The 26,085-nt window shown below is 46.1% G+C and overlaps 1 protein-coding gene across 2 annotated transcripts in view; it reads left to right on the top strand.

Moving 5' to 3' along the window:
* The window catches only part of Nup214 (nucleoporin 214), an 83,628-nt gene that overhangs the window by 11,973 nt on the left and 45,570 nt on the right, over nucleotides 1–26,085 (top strand). For both annotated transcript variants that reach the window (XM_005346090.3, XM_005346089.3), the window contains exons 9-22: nucleotides 365–431; nucleotides 1,481–1,607; nucleotides 3,031–3,192; nucleotides 6,491–6,926; nucleotides 8,033–8,205; nucleotides 10,235–10,329; nucleotides 13,959–14,045; nucleotides 14,249–14,398; nucleotides 15,522–15,680; nucleotides 18,054–18,157; nucleotides 20,379–20,561; nucleotides 21,166–21,239; nucleotides 21,336–21,419; nucleotides 25,592–25,855. In XM_005346090.3, the coding sequence (XP_005346147.1) occupies nucleotides 365–431; nucleotides 1,481–1,607; nucleotides 3,031–3,192; nucleotides 6,491–6,926; nucleotides 8,033–8,205; nucleotides 10,235–10,329; nucleotides 13,959–14,045; nucleotides 14,249–14,398; nucleotides 15,522–15,680; nucleotides 18,054–18,157; nucleotides 20,379–20,561; nucleotides 21,166–21,239; nucleotides 21,336–21,419; nucleotides 25,592–25,855 (2,165 nt within the window). The remainder of the gene's footprint in view (nucleotides 1–364; nucleotides 432–1,480; nucleotides 1,608–3,030; nucleotides 3,193–6,490; nucleotides 6,927–8,032; nucleotides 8,206–10,234; nucleotides 10,330–13,958; nucleotides 14,046–14,248; nucleotides 14,399–15,521; nucleotides 15,681–18,053; nucleotides 18,158–20,378; nucleotides 20,562–21,165; nucleotides 21,240–21,335; nucleotides 21,420–25,591; nucleotides 25,856–26,085) is intronic.

The following is a 26,085-nucleotide window of genomic DNA, read 5'->3' as shown; positions in this document are numbered from 1 at the left end:
ATTGCAGGCATCAGCTGTCACCTGGGTTAAAAATGCTGATACTTAGGAACCCATTCAGGGTTTCTCCAAGAGCAGCTTACCTTTGAGAGTCCATTGGAGCTTCTTCTTGAGCTGGATTTCCCTGCTGTGGGGCAGGATTCTTGTGAGCCCAGACTTGGTTCTGTGTGTCCCCTGTCCTAACATGGATAGTAGTGGGTAGGTTTTCCAGGGATTTTTGGAACTAAAAAGCCCAACACTACATCAGGTACCTTCTATCTTCTCTCCGGCCTGCTAGGAAACTTTGCCCTGTGCTGTACTGTAGACCCAGTCAGGCTCGAGCTGTTGGTAGACTTGAATGTAATGGCTTTTTGGTTTTGTTCTTAAGGGATTTAGTGCTGGCAGCATCTGCAGCCTCAACAGAAGTTAGCATCCTTGCTCGACAAAGTGATCAGGTAAATTTCTGCTATTTTGTCACTTTTGTGTTGAATGATGCTGTTTTGAGGGAGGTCACGTGGAGGTGGCTGGTTAAGACTGTAATCATGTCCCTTTCATGGAGCTTTTAATGCAAAGGCTAAAGGATAAAATGCCTCGAGCAATAGCTTCTCCCTTCCTTCCCCTCCCCTCTTACACATGGCTTTACCGTGTTGAAGATTGGACCCAGAGCTTTGTGCATGCACACCAAGCTGCACCCCAACCTTAGTGTCTTTTCTCGTTCCCCTCGGCCCATTTTCATAGTGCCTTTTCAGCTGTTCTCGCTGGCTCCTGTTGGCGGTCCCCGCACTGCCACTGTCTGCATGCTGGTCTGTAATGTTTTCAGATCACTTTTGTTTTGCTTGGAGGCTTACTTAAGAGTTAGAGTCGGCTTGGTTTGCAGCCTTGTGACTGTACCTTGAATACTCCTGGCCATGAATACAGCCATGTAGTATGAGTGTGTACTCTTCCTGGGCTGAACAGCTTGTTTTCCTAGCTTCATTACTTCTCTTCTGTTTCCTCTGACTCATGCTGCCCAGCTGGCCACGACAAAAATCTAAACAGAATGTTAATGAATCATAAGACTCAGGAGTCATTTGTTGGATAGAATGGAGCCCAGCTACGAAAACAGGAGCAAGAGGGATGTGACTGGGAAGATGTAGAAGTTTCTCGAGGAGTGTAAGCAGCAGAACTGGCCAGTGGGAGACAAGAAGTCAGGCCCAGTTGCCTTCTGTCTCAGTGACTAGTGACATAGGCACCTGCATGTTTAGAAACTGCCAAATTGTGGCAGGCAGCCCAGACCTTAGAAGATGGGGCAGACATACCGGGAGCAGGTGGAGAAGTCGGCTCAGTTAGCCACTCAGATGCTGGGGTACTCTTGACTTATAGATGTTGTTCCAGGCCAGAGGTCAGAGCCCCCCTTCATTCAGCACAGGAAGCTGACCCATGCCAGGTGTTCTCTGGAGCAGTGCAAAATGCTAAACAACACACCTCTTCCTGTTTGTCCTTTTTTCCTTTCTTTTCTTTTCAGACTAATTGGGAATCTTGGCTACTGGAGGACTCTAGTCGAGCGGAACTGCCGGTGACAGACAGGAGTGATGACTCCTTGCCCATGGGCGTTGCCATAGATTATACCAATGAAGTAGAAGTCGCCATCAGTGAGTGTTGTCTAGTGATCGCTGTAGAAACAGCTGTCCTCTAATGGTTGGTACTTAGAAGCCATTGATGCAGTTATACCTGCAGAGTGGTGGAGGGTGCATCATGGCAGTCAGTGTGAAGCTGCCCAAAGGTGGTTACTCACTAATGAAACCACAGCCAAACACAGTTCGCGTGTCTCCCTAGATTGAATAGGTAATATCTGGTTCCCTAGTGACCTTACAAGGAGTGTTACTGTCAGCTGGCTGTGCACCCGGTACTCAGTTAAGGGAAGGATGAGGGAGTAGAGCTTCAAGCTCATGTTTTCCACATGGGGCTTGAGCATGTTCTCTGAAGATTCCTTTTTCCTGTGGAGGTCAGCAGTGCGACTACAGTGACTGGGGTGTGATGAGGCCTGGAAGAGTATTTGCCCGCTTGAACTTGACCATGTGGCTCTATCCTGGTCAGGCCCGAGTCCTTGTCCTTTCCCTGGTTTGGTAGGCACATTAACTCACTGTGTCTGTGTGTGTCCACGTGTTTGCACGCACCATCTTTTTAGTTCAGTCCCCAAACCAGCATCAACCAGAGACTCCTACTTTTTTTTTTTTTTTTAGACGGGGTTTCTCTGTGTAACAGCCCTAGTTGTTCTGGAACTAGCTCTTGTAGACCAGGCTGACCTCAAACTCACAGAGATCTGCTTACCTCTGCCTCTGGGATTAAAGATGTGCGCCACTACCGCCCAGGCCGAGACTCCTATCTTGTTGAGGTAGTAATATTTTTTGTTCTGACAAATGAAGTTTGTCTAGAGATCAGAGGGTAGAGCTAATCACTAGTTAACCATAGAGGCCAGGCAGTAGTGATACCTTTAATCCCAGCACTTGGGAGGAAACAGGAGTTTGAGGTCACACTGGGCTGTACAAGATTGAACTAGTCTAAAAATAGAGAAACAGAGCCATGAAGTGGTGGTGTATGCCTTTAATCCCAGCACTAGGTAGGTGGAGACAGGAATATAAGGCTGGTGGAGACAGGAGCCAGCACCCATTCGGTCTTTAGGGTTCATGGAGACAGGAGGACCCCGTTGGGTCTGAGATGTCATAGAGGTGAAATCTCTGGACTGCTCTGCTTCTTGGCTCTTTGCACTTTCACCCTCAGTAACTGACTCTGGGTTTTAGAATCACGCTTTAGGGTCGTGCTGAGCCCTACTTCCTGAATGGAGGGAGACTGGGGGAGTACTGGACTGCTAGAATGACCAGGGCCCAGCAGGATGTGGTGATCTGAGAGTGTCAGGAGATCTTGCTGTAACTGCTGCATGGAAGGCTGTTCACATCTGGTCAGTTGCTGTTGAACGGAGAGCCTCAAGACCTTAATAAGCAGGGCAGCTGCCCTTCTAGGCCTCCGTCTGAAAATGGACCTGGCCCTTTAAACCTTTGTTTTCTCTTTTGACAGACGATGAAAAGACTCTTCCTGCTGCTCCGGTTCTCCTGTTACTTTCAACAGATGGTGTGCTTTGTCCATTTTATATGATCAATCAAAATCCTGGGGTTCGGTCCCTAATCAAGACCTTGGAGCTGGTCTCAATAGAAGGAGAGCGACTGCCCAAGTCATCAGGTGTGTGCCTCTGTCTGCATGTGGTCATCCCCATGGGGGCGGTGTCTGCATGTGGTCATCCCCATGGGGGCTGTCTACCGTAGGAAGGCTTGGCCTGATGTCCGGAACAGTGTGTACATCTTTACCTCTTTTCACCCTGGCTTCTTTCTCCAGCCCTTACTAGACTTGACAGAGAAAGGTCAGCCATGTTGAGATCTGAGTTTTAAAGACCTGTATAATCCTTAGGATTGGTCCAAGGGGTAATGGATGCTGAAAAATGTAACTGAGGGAAGTTTGTTGAGAGCGGAGAGGTAGTGAAGAGCCACTGTGCGCTGCGCTGAGCCAACACTGGAGAGGGCTGCAAACTCTAGCGCCCACTTCTGGCTCATAGGGTATGGAGACCCAGTGTCTCTGGCTCACATTTCCTTTTTTTCCTTCTTTTTGAGAACATCGTTAGATAATAATATATGTGTTGCAGAAAAATTAGAAAACCCAAGAACAGATTCCATAGACCGTCAAGGGGGAGCATAGTCAGCATTTTGTGGTGGAATCTTCATGCACAGACTGTAAAAGGAGCAGTGGGCCACTTCCCGCCTCCCGGCTAGTTTTCACCCAAAATAATTACACGGAAACTGTATTCATTTAAACACTGCCTGGCCCATTATTTCTTGCCTCATATTGCCTAACTCTCACATCTTGATTAACCCATTTTTAATAATCTGTGTAGAACCACAAGATTGTAGCTTACCGGCAAGATTCTAACCTACGTCCATCTCAGGCCGGAGAATCATGGCGTCTGCCTGACTCTGCTTCTTTCTCCCAGCATTCTGTTCGGTCTACTCCGCCTATCTAAGCTGCTGTCCTATCAAAAGGCAAAGGCAGTCTCTTTATTTAACCAATGAAAGTAACACATAGACAGAAGATCCTCCTACGTCAACATACGGAGGTGCTAATTTGTATTATCAACGTCTTTTTATTTTAACAGCTTTATATCATTTGTGGGAAAAAAAAAGTGTCTTTTTGCCGGGCAATGGTGGCGCACGCCTTTAATCCCAGCACTCGGGAGGCAGAGGCAGGCGGATCTCTGTGAGTTCGAGACCAGCCTGGTCGACAGAGCTAGTTCCAGGACAGGCACCAAAGCCACAGAGAAACCCTGTCTCGAAAAACAAAAAAAAAAACAAAAAAAAACAAAAAAAAAATGTCTTTTTATTTTAACAGCTTTATATCATTTGTGGGAAAAAAGTGTCAAACTTGTTAGAAGTGCTTTTTTTCCCCATATATTGAAATTTTTTTTTTGAGTTCTGTGAGAAGATATTGATACTTTTCTTCTTGTGTAACTAAAATGCCCATAATGTCGCTAGTCCTGCCTAAAGACTGCTGACCATTAGGGCGGGATGTGGCTGATTATGCTTGGTCATGTTTTCCTATTGTCCTGTAAGCCTGAGAGGCTTCATACATCACTGAGCACTCAGGTACTTGTGTGACCCCAGGATGCTGGCATAGACTGCAGTGCTGTATTGAACTTTGGCTACCCTTGGCGAGTGCTCTTTGCATTATATTCTGCCCTCACGATTTCCATGAGCACCTATACCTAGCTTCCCTAGTCTGTCTGTAGTGAGCAGGACGCCTGTAGGGTAGGTGTTTCTCAGCACTGTTCTGCATGAGGGACTGTGAACCATCATGGGGTAGCGGCCATTAGCTTTTTCTAGAGACTTTTCTCCTTCCTTCTCGTCTAGTGCAGAGATAACAGCTATATCCCCATGAACGAAAATGGAGTGATAAAAGTAGGGGATAGTCTGCCCTGGTACCTCCCAGTATGGCTAAGGTGGAAGAAGGTTTGGAAGACATTGATGGTTCTGCTTGTTTCTACACAGCAGCTCCAAAGATGTGGTGTTGAATGACCAGAAAATAATGGGGTGATGGTCTTTGAATCCTCAGTTTTAATTGCCCTAGGAGGAATGTGTACAATTTCTTTAGAATGTTGCCTCTATTTTCCGTTCTGGTGTAATCCTAACAGGCATTGAATTGATTTATGTCTGCATGTTTCTTTAAAGGTGTTTCTTGCTGGTTCCGTAACCATTGTGTAAAAGAGGTATTTTCAGGTAGCCTACTGAGAGTAGTGTTAGATACTCTCCTGGAAGTGACAATTCACATCAAAAGGTTCCGTTTTCTTTCGTTCTTGTATCCTCTCAATGTTCCTAGTATCTCTCATGAACACAAATCGCATGTTAGCCTAACAGCCAAGGCTAATTATTGTAAATTGTAAGTGTATTTATTTATTTTTTAAAGTATTTAATATGTAGTTGAATTGACAATTGCCTTACAAAAAGTTGGGGAAGTAGAACAAATTCTAAACCAGCCTTTTTTGGGGAGCTGCTTCCCAGTGTTTCTGCATGAACACCTTAATAGTTACAGTTAAAATGTGGACATCATTGGAATGCTGATTTTATTTTTATTTATATGTTTTGATATTGCTTTATTGCTAATGGGATCGTACTGCGTAGTCCTGTCTGGTCTAGAACTCACAGAGATCAGCTGCCTCTGCCTCCTGAGTGCTGGGATCAAAGATTGCTATCCCCAGCATGGCATACTGATTTTAAATTTAATCTGTAAACTTTTCTTAGGTTCCTAGCTAATTTTTATGGTTTATTCAAAAGAATAAACCATTCTGTTGTGTCGTTGACTTTTTTTTAAAAACAAAAACCAAAAAACATTGGGATTGTATTTACCTGTGGGATGGGAGCGCGCACACCTTTAATCCCAGCACTCTGGAGGCAGAGGCAGGTGGATCTCTGAGTTCAAGGCCAGCTTTAAATTTATTGTTTCTGTCCACAAAGTCCTGTTAGCCTAGTGCCCTTCCCCATTTTGGCCTTCTTCAAAATTTCACTTCCCTCCTTTTCTGTTTGTTCTTTGAGAAAAGGTTTCTCTGTGTAGCCCTGATTGTCCTGGAACTTATTATAGACAAGGTTGGCCTGGAACTCAGAGAGATCCAGCTGCCTCTGCCTCCCTCCTTAGTGCTGGCATTAAAGGCATGTGCCACCACCTTCTGGCAATTTCACACATCTTATCCTGTGGAATCCTTGGAGAAACCAACTGTCCCACCTTTTGTTTTTTGAGACAAGAGTTTCTCTCTAGCTCTGGCTGTCCTGGAACTGGTTGTGTGACCCACTGTCTCTGTCTCCTCACCTGGCTACACCTTCTGTTTTCTTAACAGGCATGGTTTCCAACTTTATCTGACCTCAGCCCTCTCTCCCCTGCCTCTGTCATGTGACCACCAATTTAACTTTGTTCTTTTGTTTCTCCTTGGTTTTTGTTGCAGGAAGTTTTCCTACCACTCCAACCTCTCCTCAAGCCCCGCAGAACCTTGATGCCCCAGCAGCAGCCTCTTTGTCTCTTGCACCTGTGTCCTCTGCTGCTCCTACCACTGCCTTCCCTTTGCCGTCTGCTGGGGGAGCCCCTTCTGTGTTCTCCTTTGGCCCTTCATCCTTAAAGTCATCTGCTTCTGTCACTGGCGAGCCCCCTCCATATCCCACGGGCTCTGTGGGCTCTGGCACCTCTACCTTCTCTTTTGCCCCTCCTTCCAAAGGCTCCCTGTCAGCGTCCCCCATGGCTGCACCTGCTGCCCCCTTCACTTTTGGATCATCAAGTTTTAAGCCCCCCATGGAAAGTACACCAATGTCCAGCGCCCCACAGACAGGGATGAAACCTTCGTTCCCACCCTCAGCCTGCTCTGTGAAAGCCAACCTGAGTGAAAAGTAAGTAACATTCAAAGTTGGATTCTCTGGTAGGATGGTCAGAACTACTGCACGGTGGCTGCTGGACTCGGTCACTGAATGGAGTACTGAGCAATCTCTGTGAAGGAGGGCTTAGCAGTGCACTGCAGCCCAGCATGTCTCTCGAAGGGGTTTTTTATTCTGTTAGAAGTTAGCACTCAAGCTGTTGGGTTGCTTTTTCAGACTGTAACGGTCAGTGTTCCTTATTTTAAAAAGGGAGCCGCCCAGAGCATACACCCTGGAAACGAATGGGTCTTTTGTAGTTTTCTCTCCTCGTATCCACCCTGTCTCTCAGCTGTTTTCTGTGCAGCCACCAAGGTGACTTGTGCAGTTAGGGACACATGTGATGACTCTCCTGCTTGACAGTCCTCAAAGGTTTCTTGTTGCTCTCCTGTACAGTTCAAACGTTTTAGCATGGTATCTGGTTTCCTCCAGACCTAGTTTTAGCCAGCTTGCTCATACCTTATTTATTTACCTCTTTATCTGTTTTTTTTTTTTTCTGTTTTCTCCACTAAACTGAGCATCTGAAAGAAATGTTCCCCTGTATCGTTCAACCTTGCAGTTGCAATGAGTAATAAACCATCAGTTTTTGGTTCTACTTGCCTCATTGCTGGGACATGCTGCTACAGCCACTCGTCCATTGAGCGCTGTGCTCTGGCCTACTCATTCCTTAACTAAGCAGTCCTCTACTGTTGGAATATTAGACTGTCTGCAGACCTTTATTGACCTGCTTGTTTCTCTGGTGTTTTTGATATCCCGGAGATGATCATCTCAGAACAGGTTCTCATAGTTGGTTGCACCACCTCCTTAAAAACAATACAAGCACTTAGCTTGACAGGCTAGAAGATAAGTATTTCCTATCATGGAGAATTTGGCCTTTACTACATGCTTTGGTGGGGCTGTAGCTGATGCCACGTTCCTAAATGAGCAGGTGGAAACTGTGCCCTCGTATGAGTAAGCAGCAAGTGCGTGGTTTGCTGTGACTCAGTGGAGATGAGTAGTCAGTTATTCTTGGTGTCACTGCTAATGATGAGCATGGAAGGACCCTCCAGCAGGCTGCTGTGATGGAGCTTCATTTCCACTCTCAGGTTCACCGCTGTGGCCTCCGCACCTGCTCATAGCTCCGCGAGCACACCCCCCGTGTTGCCGTTCTCCTCCTCCCCCAAGCCAGCTGCTTCTGGACCACTCAGCCATCCCACGCCTCTCCCAGCGTCATCCAGCTCTGTGTCTTTGAAGTCTTCAGTTTCTCCCTCACCATCAGGTATTCTCTGGAGCCAGCGGCTTCTGTTTTCAGCGGAATACTGTTCAGCGTTTTAAGAATCTTTGGTAATACATAGTGAGGCAAGTTTTTTTGGTTTTGTTTTTCTTTTTTTCCATTTATTTATATTTTTTGTATGAGTGTTGTGCATGTATACCTGCATGCCAGAAGAGGGCATCACCTACCATTGTATATGGTTGTGAGCCACCATGTGGTTATTAGGAATTGAACTCAGGATCTCTGGAAGAGCAACCAGTGCTCTAAACTGCTAAGCTATCTCTCCAGTCCTGGTTTTTTTGTTTTTGTTTTTTTTTTTCAAGGCAGGGTTTCTCTGTGTAGCCCAGCTGTCCTAGAACTCACTCTGTAGACCAAGCTGACCTCAAACTCAACAGAGATGCCCTGCTTCTGTCCTCAGTGTTGGGATTAAAGGCGTGTGCCACCATCCTTGTTTGTTTGTTTTGTTTTTACTTCAATGTTTTAATGTGCTGTGATTGTTGTGCTCAGAATTGGGAAATTCACAGTGGTTTCAGTTATCTTACTCTTCACTTAGCTGCTCGTGGATGTCCAAAGACGGCATCTTGTGGCAGGGTGCTCGTCCTTACACACAGCTGCTGTAATGGAAGGACAGTTACTGAACTGCCCTTCGCCATGGCAGGAGCAGCCCTCAGTGACTCCCGTGCTTACTGCTCCTGAGAGTCTAAGAACATTTTTGCCATCAGCCACTCTAAGCAGTGATGACGTACAAATAGTTGAGACAGGATTTAAGACTCCAGAGGGCAAGTGCACCTACCCTACCTTTCTCCCTTCCTGTCCTATGTACAAGGTTGCAAAAACTGTAAATACTGTGGTCTTCACCAAGGTTCAGGGCTTCCTAACATTTTTTTGGGTTTCTTTCTTCCTTTTATGTAAAAATTTTAAAACATGTCAAGGTTAATTGCAGACATTGTAAAACAGTTGACCTCTAGATATGTGAGCTCCTGCCTCCTAAAAGCCAGGGAAAGCTATCACAGCTCAAGGAGTTACAGCAGTCATATCTAGAGTCCATTCAGATTTACCACGGTCCCAAGTAAAGTTCATTCCCTGAATTTTCTGTGTAGTCTCAGTTCATTTCTTTAACATTTATGAGAAAGCCAGCTCAGTGGTTTGGGGACCGTCCCGTGGATCTGATTGTTTGCACATGAGAGGACTCAGACTGCAGATCTGAGTGCATCCAGTGATGTGCATCCCCAGGCGCGCTTCCATTCAGGCTGACAGCAGCGCATGTTTCAGTTGGGCTTGCTGGGTGCATGCATGTGATTGCAGGTACTCACAGGCCAGAGGTGTCCGACACCTGGAGTTGTTCCAGGCAGTTGTAAACCACCTGAAGTGGACGCTGGGAACCAAAGTTGGGTTCTCTGCAACTCACTCCTCATTGCTGAGCCATCTCCCGGGCTCCCAATGCAGTTTTTCAGTTACTTATTTGGGTAGCCATTTGTTTGGGTTTTTGTTTTGTTTTGAAGGCAGGGTTTCACTGTGTAGTTCTGACTGGTTTTGAATTCACAGATCTGTTTGGCCTGCCTCTGTCTCCTGAGTGTTGGGATTTAAGGCTGGACCACCTGGCCTTGGGTAGCCATTTAGATGTGAATGTCTGGAATATTATTTTGGCAAATCCCGAATAGATAACAAATGAGGAAATTTCTGAATTCTTTGAGTAAGGGAAGTTTCTTTCCTTTTTAAGTTTGCTGAAGTCACCTCACTAAACTATCTTGTCAGCCATCTTTGTCAGCCACATTTGTCTCAAATGTGGCCTAACCTTGCCTATACGTTATCTGTAGTCTAAAGTGCCCGTGAACTCAGAATCCTCCCTTGCTGAGCCTCCCGAGGCTGAGATTATGGGTGTGCACCAGAGGACCCAGTCTGGTCATCGTTCTCTAACACGGTTGTAAAAGTGGAGCCAGGGACAATGTGTAACTCCTTTCCTTAGATTTGGGGACAGATGTTTGTGGTGACGGAAGTCTGCTCTAACTGACTTCTCTGGTCATTTCTGCATCAGGCCGATCGACTCCAAGTGGTCCAAGTCCAGTGCCGTCCATGGTGCAGAAGTCACCCCGGATAAACCCTCCCGTGGCAAAGGCGGGCTCTCCTCAGGTATATTACATTCTCTCACTACACCTGCCTTTTACAAAGTTGGCCTTTGTGCTTTAGAATTCCGACGTGGGAGCAGTGATGAGGACTGCACAGGAGACGCCAGAGTATGTGCTTGAAGTTCTTGACACGTTGTTACAAAAGCAATTATCTAATTACTTTCTTTTGTTGTTTGTTTTGTTTTGTGTTTGTTTTGTTTTGTTTTAGACTGTGGTCTCCCTGTGGTAACCTAGTTGACTTGGTACTCACTCTGCAGTCCAGGAGGCTGGCCTTGAATTTATAGAGATCCCCTCTGTCTCCTGAGTGCTAGGATTAAAGGCGTGTGCCATCCTGCCCAGTTTTTTAATTGAAGTCATTTCTGTAGAAAAAAGTCCATATGGTATATGTACACCTCAGTAATTGTCATCAGGTAAACAAACTTTGATAACCAACAAGCAAGTTGATAAGAACGCATTACCAGAATCTCCGGGCTCTTCTTCATATGGTCTTTTTCCTTGCCAAGAGTCACCCACTCTCTTGATATCTAACAATCTATGGGTTAATTTTCCTGTTTACTGATTCCTATCCAGTAGAGAGCCACAGCATGTAGTCTTACTGTGCTCTTATATCCATCCATCACTGTTGCTATTTTATCACAGGTACTCCTTTCATCTCGCAGAGTAATGCTGACCTCAGCAATGTGCTTAATGTCCTCTGAACATATGTACACATTGGGGTTTAAACGTGATCGTGGGCCACAGACCGTACATGGTCCTCTTTAGCAGGTTGCCACCCACGGTAGACACTTCCACCCATCCCTGTTCTTGACAGGCTTGGTATTTTTCATCTTACGTTGTATTTGGCTTTTTTTTTTTCCATCTTTTGTTTGTATTTGGTTTTTGTTTTTATTTAACTCACAGTTTCCTAGTGATTCTCAAAGTTGAGCTTTATTTCATACCAATTTTAGCCATCTGGATATTTTCTTGTATGTAGTCTCTTAATGTTCTTAATCTTTTTCTGTTGGATGGGGTCCTAGTTTGATTTCTGCTGCTGTGATAAAACACTCACTAAAAGTACCAGTTGGTGGTGGCACCCACCTTTAATCCCAGCACTCGGGAGGCAGAGGCGGGCGGATCTCTGTGAGTTCGAGGACAGCCTGGTCTACAAGAGCTAGTTCCAGGACAGACTCCAAAGCCACAGAGAAACCCTGTCTCAAAAAACTATAACAAAAAAACAAAACAACAGTAAACCACTGTCATAGGGGAGGAATGGGTTTATTATGCTTCCCCCTCAAGGTCAGTCCATAGTTGAGGGAATCAAGGTAGGCTCACTTACTGTTCCACATAGCAAGCGGTGCCTCTGACCAAGACAGAAAAAGAACAGCAGGAAACATGGAGGCTACTGCTTGCTGACTGGCTCTCAGCCTGGCTTGACTCAGTTTTCTTAGACAATTCATAACTACCTGCGTATGACTACTACTGCCCGTAGGAGGCTGGGCCCTCCTGCACCTGACAGGGAAGCCTGATGTAGAGAGTTCTGCAGTCAGGGCTTCCCTCTTGGTCTGTCTTAGGTGATGGATCATGTGCGTGGGATTGACTTTAGGGTCTGTGCATGCTCAGCATGCATCTTATGATCTGTATTGTACTTAGTTTGGAAAGACACAAACACACAGCAAAGCAGATACAGTATATCCTCTTTGTATCACCCATGGATACAAGATCTTTACTTTAGTATAACAAAATGTTTTTATTTTTCCTTTCTTTATTTCACAGCCCTGGGGATTGAACTACTAGACAAGCATGCTACCATTGTGCTTTAACCCACCCTAGTTCTTTTGTGCTTTTCAAACTCGCATTTATTAGGGGTGTGTAGTGTATGTGCACATGAGTGTGAGGAGGCCAGGAAAACCTTGTGCGTCCTGCTCTATCACTTGCTACCTTCTTTCCCTGCGCCAGGGTCTGTCACTGAACCTGGACTTAGGTGGACAGCCAGGATGCCCCCTCTACTGTGGGGCTATATGTACCTATGGCCACACCCAGTTTTTATAAGGGTTTCTCATGCTTACCTGCTGAGCCATCTCCCCAGGTACTCATGTCTTGCTTTAGGAATAATTTCCTGTTTCTTATTCAGAAAGGTTTTCCTATGCTGTTTACAGTTCTGATACTTGCTTGTATTTAAGTCAGTGGCCGTCACTTCAGCTTGCTTGTGTGGCTCTAATGTCTGTTAGTTTCCCACTCGAGTATTCCAGGAGCAACAGTCCTGCCTTTTCCTGCTGTGCCTACCGTCCTAACACATACCTGCACTGCACTAGCTTGTAGTACAGTGCCCAGCACATGGGTGTTTGTTAGGTGGCTGTTTGGTGACTGCTTATGCAGTCTGAAGCCATGTCAGGGCACGGCAGATTTTAGCAGCTCTTGCCCAGCCCTTGCTCCTTCTCTCTGAGAAGCTTTTCCACCTCTATTAGCAGCACTGACAAAGCAGGGCTTTGCACAAGCACAGAAGCAAAAGCGCTGGGGTCTCCTTTCTTCATTGGTAGTGCTTCTTCCCTTCTAGGTCATGTTCTGTGGCATATATCCTCGCATGTCATACACATCTTGGGTTAGGCTTTGGCTGTCTCTTGCCTGTTGCTGTCCTGACTGCTGTACCCTTTTTGGATTTTTTCTCTTGCTGTCATTCCTGTCCTTTGAGTAGCAAGATGGTGGTTTTAAAATGATAATTTCATTTGGACACTTCTGAAACACCAGTAGTAGCTTACCAACATGCCTACAGTAGAATCTGAACTCATTGGTGTGTCCTTAGACACTTGTACTACCTGCTGCTCTGGTCCTGTCTCTGTTCTTCCTTTCTGCCCTGCTCAGGACCTAGCTGTGTCTCCCTCCCTCCCTCCCTCCCTCCCTCCCTCCCTCCCTCCCTCCCTCCCTCCCTCCCTCCCTCCCTTCCTCCCTCCCTCCCTCCCTCCTTCTCTCCCTCCCTTCTTCCCTTCTTCCCTCCCTCCCTCTTTTTTTTTTTTTTTTAGTTGTTTTGTTTTGGTTTTTGTTTTTTTGGGGGGGGAGGTTTATTTTTTTGAGACAGGGCTTCTTTGTGTAACCCTGGATGTCCTGGAACTCGCTCTGTAGCTCTGACTTGCCTCAAACTCGGATACCTGCATGCCGCGTGCTGTGATTAAAGGTGTGCACCACCACTACCCAGCTCTGCTTAGCTTCTTGAAGCCCACATGACTCTCACACCTGGATATACCAGAGCATTTCCTCCATGAGCTCCTTGTGCTTGCTCTTGCTGCCTGGAAGGCGTTTGCCTGAGCTCTGTCTATAGCCTTCTCTCTTACATCATGTTCCCAGTCAGATGGCAGCCCTGTAGGAGAACTGTTTGGCTATCTCAGTAACTCGTTCTCTTCATGTTTCCCTGTTACTCAGCAGCAGAAGTGGTTAGCAGGTTTACTTACTGTCCATCTCGTCCCTGAGCAAGTTCCCTGAGTGATGTTATCCATAATTGGCTCACGATTTTCCCCATGGAGAATATGTCCAGACAAAATGGAGGTTCAAGAGCGGTGAGCCGAGGTGTAGGATGCTCACCGTGGCAGACCGATGGGACTGTTGCTAGAAGCTAGAGCTCCGGTGTGGAGCCTGTCTCGAAGCCTTTTCCTTCCATTGCAGGCCAAGTCCCTCCAGCCTCCTGTCACAGAGAAGCAGGGCCATCAGTGGAAAGATTCAGACCCTGTGATGGCTGGAATCGGAGAGGAGGTGAGCTCGTTGCTTGTGTTATTTTCTGAGAGTAGCTCTGACAGTGAGACTGTAGTGGCCTTAAGTGCAGTCAGCTGCATGGCCATTCTTCTAACATCAGGGCCTGGCATGGCCCCTGTAGACGTTTGTTCTGAAATCGTGGAAGCAGTGCTGTTACTGCTGCCACACAGAACCAGTTGTCTCTTTGCTCATGGTTCTCGCAGATTGCACACTTCCAGAAAGAGCTAGAGGAATTAAAGGCCCGGACCTCCAAAGCTTGCTTCCAGGTTGGCACCTCAGAGGAGATGAAGATGCTGCGGACGGAGTCAGATGACTTGCACGCCTTCCTCTTTGAGATCAGAGAGGCCACAGAGGTTTGTATCAGTGGAGCTCTTTCCTGAGTACAAAGGGGCTTTTAGAAATTGTTGGTCCAGAACACTAGTATGAACCACTGTGTTCTCTGAGGGCCATCATTGCTGCTGGTGGCTTTTTAACTGCAAAACCCTGAATTCAGGACTGTCAAAACTGAGGCTTAAAGCTATCCTAGCTGTCTGTCAGTTTCCTCCTGTGTAAAATGAGATCATAGTTTCTACCTCCTAGCTCATACTAGGCACTCCATTAAAGTTGATTACAGCTGTTTAAGTATACTTTCAAGTGTTTCTTTTATGTCATCGAGTTGAGATTTTTTGGAGCATGTACAGTACAAAATGTCAAATGTTTGCTGGTTAAAGCACTATTTCCTGTTGCTCTGGTCACTGCATAATGGGGAAAGCCAACTGCATACTCCATCCGGCGCTGTGCTATACCAGATCATCTCATGAAGTCCTCGTAGCTTTAAGGCCTGGGCCATATTGTGACCCTCTCCATAAGAGGCTTAACAAGCCAAGTGAGTTTCTGACAGCCCTGTTTAGTAAAGGATATTGTCGGACGTGTTTTCATGATCTCCAGTCTTCTGCTCTTCTCAGTTTCCACATTATCAGTCACCAGAAACTGTCCTTTTAAAAACAGGAGAAGGATAATTAAAAAACAGAAACATTAGGACCTAAAGAAATAGCTCAGTAGGTAAGAGCCCTGGCTGCTCCTCCAGAGGACCTGAGTTCAATTCCCAGCACCCACATGGTAACTCCAGTCTCAAGGCATCTGACTTCTTCTGACCTCTTTGGGCACCAGGCACTGAATGTGGCACACAAAGCAAATGCTTGTACATACAAAATTTAAAAATTAAAAAAAAAAATTTAAATGACTACCTTTCTAAGCAATGATTTTTTTTTTTCAGAGTTTAGGATTTTTAGTGTGTCCTATAGTCACTGAAGCAACAAACATGATATAACATTTTTTTACACCTCCCCCAAGACAAAAAAAGAAAAAGAAGCTATAGGAAAAAATTTGTTTTGTACATGGGAACAATTAAACTTTTTAAGGTAGCTAAAATAGTTGAGAGCCTCCACCCTTCTGGTCTCCACAGCAGTTGAATCCATGCATCTCTGTCTTTTCTAGTCTCTGCATGGAGACATAAGCACCCTGAAAACAACTCTGCTAGAGGGCTTCGCTGGCGTCGAGGAAGCCAGAGAGCAGAACGGAAGAAACCATGATTCTGGGTATCTGCACCTGCTCTATAAAAGACCGCTGGATCCCAAGAGTGAAGCTCAGCTCCAGGTAGGCGATTCCCTTACAGCTACTGAGAAAAGTAGCAGCAGCAGGGCGCTTGGTACCGTGGCTGCTTCTGAGGTGCGGGTGACGTCCCTTTAGCAAGCTGCTCGTTTTCTCCTCACAACTTTCTGTGCTTTTCCAGACACTTAACTTGTGTTTGTTTTGGTTTTGCAAAACAGGTTTCTCTGTGTAGCCCTGGCTGTCCTGGAACTCTGTAGACCAGGCTGGCCTCAAACTCATGGAGGTCCACCTGCCTCTGCCTCCTGAGTGCTGGGATTAAACACTTGTGCCACCCTGCCATAAACTTACTTGTAGCAAAGAAAATGGTACACTTTTCTTTTTATTTTAAGTTTCACAATTTAACTTTAAGATAGACTTCTTTAAGCCTTGAACTTAATAAAGTCCTTTACTTACATAGGAATGCATAAATCAAATCATGTATAATATTCAGTGGCAGTCTGTAAGGTGGTCTTGGTGGGTATTTTTTAGATATTATTTCCAGTCTACAGACCAGCTGGTTACCCTGTATGGTGGCACTTATCTCACACTCGGGACAGAAGAAGGAGGGTGGTGAGTTTGAGGCCAACCTGGGCTACTAAACAAAGACCTTCTCAAAGACACAGAAAGCACAGACTTGAGTTGTTCTCAGTATGAGGGCTGTGCCCTGAGCTCATGCTGGCTAGGACTCTGCTGTGGGCTCTGTCGTCTGCGGTGCTCTAGCAGAGGTACATTTCTTGTTCAGTCTTGGCCTTCGTCTTTGCTTTAGCTGGTTGGATTTTGTTTGCTTCAGTGTCTTGGGTCATCTTTCCCTCCCCTCACAGAATCCCAGAGGGACAGTGTTGTTGGCCCTGATCCTTCTCTCCTTGGACGTCGGTCTGAATGTGTTGAGTCCTCTTGTACAAGGGCTGAAGCCTCAGGCCTCTGGCCCTAGTGGTTTTCAAGACAAGGTTTCTGTTTATCTTTGGTCATCCTGGAACTCTCTCTAGTCCAGGCTGGACTCAAACTCACAGAGATCCCCCTGCCTCTGCCTCCTGAGTGCTGGGATTAAAGGTGTGAGCCACCACCACCCGGCTCCTGTTCATAGTTTCTGTCCCCATGCCTGGAGACCTCCTATCCCTGGCAGGTGAGAGAACGGCCTCTTGTCCAGGTGACTTCCTGGGGTCAGGGCAGGGTGTTTCTGCAGGGCTGTTGTCAGGCTGCGGCCCCAGTGTAGGCAGTCTTCCGCCAGTCCTCACACAAGTCTTTTACCTCTGCCCCAGTTGCATGTCCCAGAGGAGAGCATTCAGCTTCCACACAGAGAAAGAAAAAATTACCTTCTTTCATCGCACTGAACAGATAATGGACACTTAACTACATACAAAGCAAGGGTGTGCAGCTTTGCTGCGACGGTCAGGCTTTATAACTAGTAAAGCCTGCACCCATGCTCTCAGCCGCTATTGCATGTAGTTCCTGAAGCTGGGTAAGGGACAGTCGGGAAGATTGACAGAGAATTTTCATGTGGTGTATGTTGCCATGGGCCACAGGTGAAAGCAGGGAAGCCACTGGGAGTGTTTGCAGCAGGCCTTTGAAGTGTGGAGTTTTCTCGCTCCACCTAGTTGGAGGAAAGTACATCAGCTAGTATGGACCTGAGGTCAGGGCTGAGCTGGGTAAAGCAAAGCCTCCTGTAGTCATCAGATGCCTTTGGGGCTCCTGTGGCCTCCCTGGACTCAGCTTGGCTCTTTCTAAATGACATTCTCTGTTTGCAGTTGAGACATAATACTTATATCCAAGAATATGTGTGAAATACATTTCAGCACAGTCAGGTCTGTGCCGTGGGTAAAGTGCTTACCTGGGAGCTGCTCAGTGTCTGTACACTTGCTTGATTGAATGCTTCAGCTCTGTTTTAATTTTTGAGTCGGATTATGTAGCCGTGAAGGTTGACTGTGTCCCTTCCAGCTGGTGCGAACTGTAGTGCATGTGGGGACACGCTCCTCGAGTGTGAGGTTGTCCGTGTGTGCTGCTGTGTCTAGGGCCCGTTCTTCTCAGCACCAGTTGTCAAGTCATCTGTCTGTTTTACATTTCATTTCATAGTGGGAAAGAACTAAATGGGAGCCCAGTGGAGTGCACAGGCATCCCATCCTGCCCCCCCCTTCCCAGGGCCTGCAGCTGCCGCACCGTTCTCTTTCCCTTTCTCTTCCTTCTCTCTTTTGCTACTGTAGAAATGGAATTTCCATTTTTCATTTTGTTAAATGGCTTGTATTTAATGGCTATAGTAAAACCTAGTGTTTTCCTTGTTCATACAGTTCTCAATATAGAAATATTTTATAATTATTTTTATTACTTTAATACAGCTTTCTTTCCAGCTACCAGAAAAATGAGTCATTAATTTTTTTCTTGTAGGAAATTCGCCGCCTTCATCAGTATGTGAAATTTGCTGTCCAGGATGTGAATGATGTTCTAGATTTAGAGTGGGATCGGCATTTGGAACAGAAGAAGAGACAGAGGTCAGTGAGATGTGCTGCTGCCCCTGCCGTTTGTAGGAGCAGGCAAAACCTCATGGATGTGCTTCCTCCTCCTTACTCATCTCACTTCAGAAAGTTTGAGTTACAAAACCGCAAAATGATGGTGGTGGTGATTTTATGTAAACCAGTTGATATCACATCATAATTCAGAATGATAAGGATTTGAATTTCATTAGGGCTGAGGATGTAGCTCAGTAACAAAGCAAGTGTCTTGTATGTTTGTATACAGTATGTTCAGCCCCAAGCATCACAGAAAAACTCAAGCATCAAGAAGGTGTAAAATACTGTGTAATCATGGGGGCAAGCCCACGCATTTAATCCCACCACTGGGAAGGCAGAGGCAAGTGGATGTCTGAGTTCAAGGCCAGCCTGGTCTACAGAATGAGTTCCAAAAACAGCTAGAAAGGCGTGGCACACGCCTTTAATCCCAGCACTCGGGAGGCAGAGGCAGGCGGATCTCTGTGAGTTCGAGACCAGCCTGGTCTACAGAGCTAGTTCCAGGACAGGCTCCAAAGCCACAGAGAAACCCTGTCTCGAAAACCCAAAACAACAACAACAACAACAAAAAAACAGCTAGAGTTAGACAATCCTGTCTCGAAAAAAGCAGACAAACAAATGAAAATACTGTGCAGTAACTGAATAACATGTTCTCAAGAAATTATATTAAATGGCCAGGTGGTGGTGGCACACGTCTTTAATCCCAGCACTTGGGAGGTAGAGGCAGGCGGATCTCTGTGAATTCGAGGTTGCCTAGTCTACAGAGCGAGTTCCAAAGCTACACAGAGAAACCCTGTCTTGGGGGAAAAAAAAGAAGAAGAGGAGGAGGAGGAGGAGGAGGAGGAGAAGAGAGAAATTGCATTAAATGCTTTAATCTTGTATCAAATGTATAAAATAATTAAAAGCCTTTCAGATGATTTCAGTAGGAAGCACAAGTGTGGGGAAGAAGGAGGGATCTGTGGGTGGACTCACAGTCACAGTGTTTGAATAAGAGAATGCGCCCTGGGGCTGGAGAGGATGGCGCAGTGGCTAGGAGTGCTGGCTGCTCCTCTGGAGGACCTACGCTGGGTACCGTATAGCAGCCTATAACTCCAGTTTCAGAGAGTCTGACCTCCTTCTTCCTTTCACAAGCTCTCTGTGTCCATGGCGCTCATAAATACATTCTGGCCTGACACACACAACACACATGCCCTTGAGGAAAAGCATTCTAATTAGTGTGACTAGTTAAAGGATTTGGCAAGGGGGCTGGAGAGATGGCTCAGAGGTTAAGAGCACTCAGGAAGCAGAGGCAGGTGGAGGTCTGAATTCTACGACAAACATCAAACCACAGCAAAAGTTGGCTTTCCAGAACTGCACACACTAACAGAAGCCAGCTCTCTTTACCGGTGCAGTGCCTACTTACTGCGCTGCTCAGTTCCCTTTCTGCAGAGTTCAGGTTCTGGCCATGGTTTCTATTTCTTGGCACGTCTCTGTTTTCAGCCCTTCTCTAAATCTTACCTTATACCAACTAGAAAGTCCTGGAAAATTGTATTCCATCACTCACTCGGCTGCCTTGTTCTTAGTGGTTCTGAGAAAAGGAACTGAAACCAGCTGGAAGTTTGTGTTGTGCATCAGCAGCTTTCATTTTGTAGTTGGTTATGTGGTGATAGACAGACAGGCAAGAACAAAGAAACCAGGACCACCATTTATTTTTTTCTTCTAGTAGAAACATTTTTACTAATGCTTAAAGAATCTAGACCTGTGTCTCTCTGACCTTAGACCTGCTACCCAGCAGTAATCACCCATCTGTTTCATTCTCTGGGGAAAATGATCTCTCAGCTGCCAGTACCTGTACTGTCTCCATTAGCTGTCTAAACGACACTTGCAGGAAACCTGCTTTATTTCCTTATTGAGTGTAATTTATGTACAGAAAACCTCAGGTCCAAATGGACAGCTGCAGGGGTTGCCTGTGTTGTTGGTTCCTGTTTCCCTTCTGCTGTGTTCTTTCCCCATACCTCCAGCTTTGCCCAGTTTGTACTATGTCCTGCTATGGCCCCCTCATTCCCTCCCTCATGAGATTCTTGTGCCCTTTTCTTCATATTTCTTAATGTTTCTTGTCTGCTGGTTGTTCTCCATTTTATTATTTTCCCTGTTAGAATTGTAGCCTCATGTGTTGTGGTATAGAAGGGAGCCATTTGTATCTAATTCTTTTCCTTATTGCCACCAGGCGCCTGCTTGTGCCAGAACGAGAGACGCTTTTCAACACACTAGCCAACAACCGGGAAATCATCAACCAGCAGAGGAAGAGGTTGAATCACCTGGTGGACAGTCTGCAGCAGCTCCGTCTCTATAACCACACATCTCCATGGAACCTGCCCTCAACGCTTTCAACGCAGAGCAGCACTCACAGGTGTGCTGGATGAGCTGCGTAGAGAGCACGTGAGCGTGTGAGGCGTGTGTTGGAAACAGTTGCAGTCTGTTGGCCGTGGTCCTGGTCGGGTTCTACAACCCCTTTGACCTCTGATTTCTTTGCTTGAAAGTAGGGGTGACAGTGCCTGCCTCCAGGGTGTGTAGGCTTAAGTTGGTAATGCAGGAGTGCTGTGCCTGAGGAAGTGCTCAACAGGCCACAGCGGATTCCATAGTAACACTGACGCACTTTTCTGGCCAATAGCTAATAGGGTATTATTTCTCACTCCCTTCAGAAGTCCAGGTTTGCTGCTCTGCTGTAGTGTGTAGCTGTGTGGATCCTTGCAGCTAGCCAGTTTGTCCCAAACTTACCCTGATAGTGTTGTGTTTCTGCTTTAGGCCTATGGAATTTTTGCTAAGGCACCAGTATTAGGCTCAGTGTGGGAGAATGTGGTCCTGAGGTTGTTAGCTTTCCTCCTGTGTATTGCTGGGCAGCTGTTTCTCTAGTGAATATTCTCTAATCTCTTGGGTTAGATACTGAGAAGAGTGTATACCATATAGTCTCAGCTTCTTGTGCTTAGTTTGGGTGTAACACTGCCCTGTTTCAGTTTTGACAGTGATCTTGAAAGCCTCCTAAAAACTACCATTGAATCTCACACCAAGCCCTCTGCCAGAGTGCCAGGTAAATGCTCCTTTCCAGCCTCCCAGCGTAGTCTGCGATCTAACCTGGCTTTTAAAGCTAAGTCTTAGCATTTATGGGTTGATGAATTTCTTACAGCTAAACTGTCCCCTGCGAAACAGGCCCAACTGAGGAACTTCTTGGCCAAAAGAAAGACCCCACCAGTGAGGTCCACTGCTCCAGGTAAGGAGAACGGGTCCTGGAGCTTTCAGGGTTAGCTGTGTAGTGCCAGGGCAGGCTGAATAGAAGATCAGGTTTAATACTGGAATAAGAAGCAGTTCAGATATTTTGGATAAAACAAGTCATGGTGATTCTTTGGGCTTTGATATCGGCAGTCCCTAGGTGATAATGTTTCGGAATGAGATGGGGTGGGCTGAGTTGGAGCCTCACCTCAGACCTTATATAGGATTTTAGGAACAATGCACTTGAGAAACGTCTTAAGGAAAATGTATAGGGTAGGCAGTAATAATTTAAATACTTGCTAAGGGGCTGGGAAGAGGCCCAGTGAGGAAAGGCTTATGATTTCTGCCAGGCCTGGAGACCTGAGTTCAGGCTCTAGGACTCACACAGTGATAGGAGAAAACCGACCTCTGCATGCGCATTGTGACTCTCTCTCACACACCACAGTAAATAAATAATCGATTTTTAAAAACTTGCTGAAAAGCAACAATATAAGAGATGAAGGGTACTTTTAATTTTTTATCTAAAATTCCTTAATTTTTTTGAATTTAGCATATGCCAGGGATCTCTACTAAAACCGTGGAACTACATCCTATCCCTTATTTTTTTCCTTTTTCTTTTCTTTCCTTCTCCTTTCTTTTTTCTTCTTCCTTCTTCCTCCTCCTCTTTTTTCCTCCTCCTCCACCTTCTTCTCCTTCTCCTTCTTCTTTTTTTCTTCTTTAAAAATAGGGTCTCATGTAGCTCAGACTAGCCTGAAACACAAATTGTTGTTTCATTTTTCCTAAGCTGAGATTCCATTGTGCCGTTGCCATGGTGATTTTGAGCACTGTGTATGGCCTCCAGCACAGTGTGTTCTCCAATCTGTGTGTTTCAGTCCTTTCTCTTGAAGCTGCTGCTTCTCCCCATCCCCACCTCCTTAGATACAGTTTTTTTGTATAACAGCCCAGGTTGGCCTCAAACTCACAGAGATCCACCTGCCTCTGCCTCCCAGTGCTGGAATTAAAAGGCATGAGCCACCACACCCACCTTGGAGCTGCCTACAGAAGATTCCACCAGACCCTTTTTCTTGGCCACATGTGCTCGGGATATTTTTTGTGGGGAAGAAAAATGTAAGCACACATGCACTCGTGAGGATGCCGCGCGAGCGCAGTCAGAGGATGTCGGTGTTCTTCTCTGTCACTCTATCTCACTCCCTTGAGATGGGGGCAACTCCACTGATCCATCTGTCTTTGCCTCTTTCTAGTGACAGGGTTTTATATCCCCACAGCCATGCCTACTTTTTAGAGAGGTGCAGGGGATTTTAATTTAGGACCTCATCTTTACACAGCATGTACTATTGGCCACTGGTCCCTCTCCCTAGCTCCATTAGGCCACCGTTTTGTTGCAGCTCCTCACATTCTAAGATTTTGCCAAGCTATTCCACTTGTATCTTCTGGATCTATGGTACTGTCTTAGTTAGAATTTATATTTCTATGGAAAAAAAGCACCACAACGAAAATCAACTTAGGAAAGGGTTTATTTCATCTTGTGCCATCTTGTGGTCTATCATGTGGGGAAGTCAGGACAGGGACTCGGGGTAGGACTCTGGAGGCAGGAACTGATGCAGAGGCCATGGAGGCTTGGTGCTGCCTGGCTTGCTCCTCGTGCCTTGTTCAGTCTGCTTTCTTAGAGCACTCAGTACTGTCAGCAGGTGGGTGGGCAGCAGTCAGTTGGGCCCTCCTACATCCATCATCCACCAAGCAAATGGCCCACAGACTTGCCTACAGGCCAATCCTTTCTCAATTTTCACAATTGAGAGTCCTTCTTCTCTTAGATTTCTTGCTTATGTCAAGTTGACAAAAGAAAAAAAACAAAAAACAAAAACAGCCAGGACAGGCACCAATGCCTGTTATCTGTAGCTATAGCATCACCATAATCAAACTTCTTGGCAACTTTTTTCTCTTTGTGCTCTGCACATGTGGCTGATGCTGACTGCAGTGCACACCTTGTATTAGAAAGCATCACACCTGTAGCCAACCTTGCTAGTCCCGTCTGTCATCAGAGCACCTTTACTCATAAATCTGATTGAGAGTCCTTAGATGTGAGGTTTATGTAACTGTTTAGCAAATGTTCTAGATAGTGATAAATAAGATAGCAAGCGTGAATAAAGAGCATAAACATTACTGCAGCTGCACTATATACTCATTTAGTAATAACACACATGCTAGGGAAGATAGTAACTCAGGGACATGGGGGCTTTGTTTTAGACATAGGGTCTCCTGCAGTCCAGACTGGCTTTCAGCTCTGCAGTGGAGGATGGCAGTCTGAACAGTGTTCCTTATGAAGAGTGAATGAACATGTCTCTCCCTCCTGAATGCTAGGGTTCCAGGCATTGCCACCACCCACAGTTTACATAAACTTTTTTGTTTTGTTTTGTTTTTTTTGAGATAGGGTTTCTCTGTGTAGCCCTGGCTGTCCTAGAACTAGCTTTGTAGACCAGGCTGGCCTCAGACTCTCTGATCCAAGTGCTGAAATTAAAGATGTGCACTACCACTGCCCAGCTACTTAGAATTTTTTTAAACTTTTTAAAATGGTAATGTAATACACAAAAAAATACACAAAAAGAATGTATACCCTCTGCTGACATTAAGAAACAACATGGGGAAGCCGGGCGGTGGTGGCGCACACCTTTATTCCCAGCACTCGGGAGGCAGAGGCAGGCGGATCTTTGTGAGTTCGAGACCAGCCTGGTCTACAAGAGCTAGTTCCAGGACAGGCTCCAAAACCACAGAGAAACCCTGTCTCGAAAAACCAAAAAAAAAGAAAGAAACAACATGGGGGCTGGAGTGATGACTCAGCAGTAAGAGCATTGACTCAGCAGGCTCCTCTGCCTGGACAGAGGCTGGACTCACGGCCTTGGCTGGTGCTCTGTGGGAACTGTGGTGAAGATACACTTCCAAGCACTTTGAGGTCACAGTTCCTTGGAGCTGCCGGATGAGGTTCTTGTCCCTCTGTTGGTGTTCCTCAGAATTTAAGAATAAGCTTTAATTTCTTGGTCACTTTTGATTATATAAATGTGTATCTTGACAAGGTAGCACTGTTAAATGTAACAAAGACCATGAAAATAACAGCTCTGCCGTATTTCACAGATAAATTAATTCAATTGGCTTTCCCAGAGCCCCACTGGACTACTTTTGTCCAGAAATAAGTTCTTGACATTAAAAAATAACGATACCAGGTCGTTGACACCATATGCTTAGATGGAGTTTGTGAGTGGCCTCCACAGCACTCTTGATAGCATCATGAGCCAGCTTGTGGAATCTGTTGCCCATTGATCCCTTAAAAATGTAACCTTGAAATGTGCATCTGAGAAACAGAACTTTCTGGGGTTTTTTTAACACTTAATTAATTAATTAATTATATATTTACTTGAGACTGAGTCTACATAGTTCTGGCTGACCTAGAACTATGTAGGCCAAATTGTCCTTGATCTCACAGAGACACACCTGCCTCTACCTCCCAAGTGCTAGAATTAAAGGCGTGCGCCACCAAATACAGCTGTACTTAACTATCTTAAATAGCCCCAGTGGCTAGTGGGCAGCAGCACCCTGGCGTGTGGCCCCGGTTTCTACTTGCATCTGTTGTGTCACTCGTATGCTGAGACATTAAGATCTTGTAGCATGATCTGCCTACGGGACAGACAAGCAAGGGCGGAAGAATGCTGCTTTGAATACCTTGGGAAGGAACGGGGCTAAGTGTTTTGTTTTTCCAGTGCACAGTGATAGCACGCATTCAGAAGTTTAAGGTAGACAAAAGACTGACCCCACAGTATAAAGAAGGAAGAGCAGAGAAGACCATGGTTATGTTCCATGTTGGAATCACCAGGCTCATTTCAGTGTGTTTGAGACACTCGGACTGCGGCCATACCCACTCCGACAGCCTGTTGTGGGTGTTCTGAGGTTGGGAAGCAGCGGTGACGCTGTTTTCCTGCTCTGAGAGCTTAGTCTCTTGCTTTTCCACCAGCGTTGGTTTCTTTTTCAGTCTTTTGTCTGACAAGCTGTCCCTGACTTAGCAGCTTAGCTTACAAAGACTGTAGAACATCTTCTTTACAAGTTGAGTGTATCTTTCTTGGCAGTGAAATGACAACTTTTGGGTTTGCTTTGTCTCATGTCCTTTCTGGGGTGGGGCTTCTGCAGCCAGCCTGTCCCGGTCAGCCTTCCTGTCTCAGAGGTACTACGAAGACTTAGATGAAGTCAGCTCCACGTCATCCATCTCTCAGCCTCTGGAGGGAGAAGATGTCCGGTCACCTTGCAAAGAGGAGGAAGCTGTAGTCCAGGTTCATCGGCATGCCCCTGTGGTCCGTACACCTTCTGTACAGCCCAGTCTGCTGCCCCAGGCGGTGCCTTTTGCTAAGCCTCACCTGATCCATAGCTCCTCACCTGCTGCGATGAGCTCCCCAAGTAAGTCAGTGGTTAAAACTGTGACCATGAGCTACATGGCCATGTTGTGGTCACTCCCAGAGGCCATCTGTCTTGTGTGCTCACTGCTGTAGGGCCTCGTCAGGGCTTTGTGTAGTAATAGGTGCGGAGGAGCTGCGTCCCCATTACCCCTGCCGCACCCCGGCCGCCTGCCCGGCTAGCTTATGCCCGAAATAACAACACACAAACTGTATTCATTTAATCACTGCTTG

The sequence above is a fragment of the Microtus ochrogaster genome, chromosome 4, assembly GCF_000317375.1.
Source record: "Microtus ochrogaster isolate Prairie Vole_2 chromosome 4, MicOch1.0, whole genome shotgun sequence".
NCBI lineage: Eukaryota > Metazoa > Chordata > Mammalia > Rodentia > Cricetidae > Microtus > Microtus ochrogaster.
The sequence above is the reverse complement of the archived record's forward strand: the minus strand, read 5'-3'. Positions and strand labels throughout refer to the sequence as shown.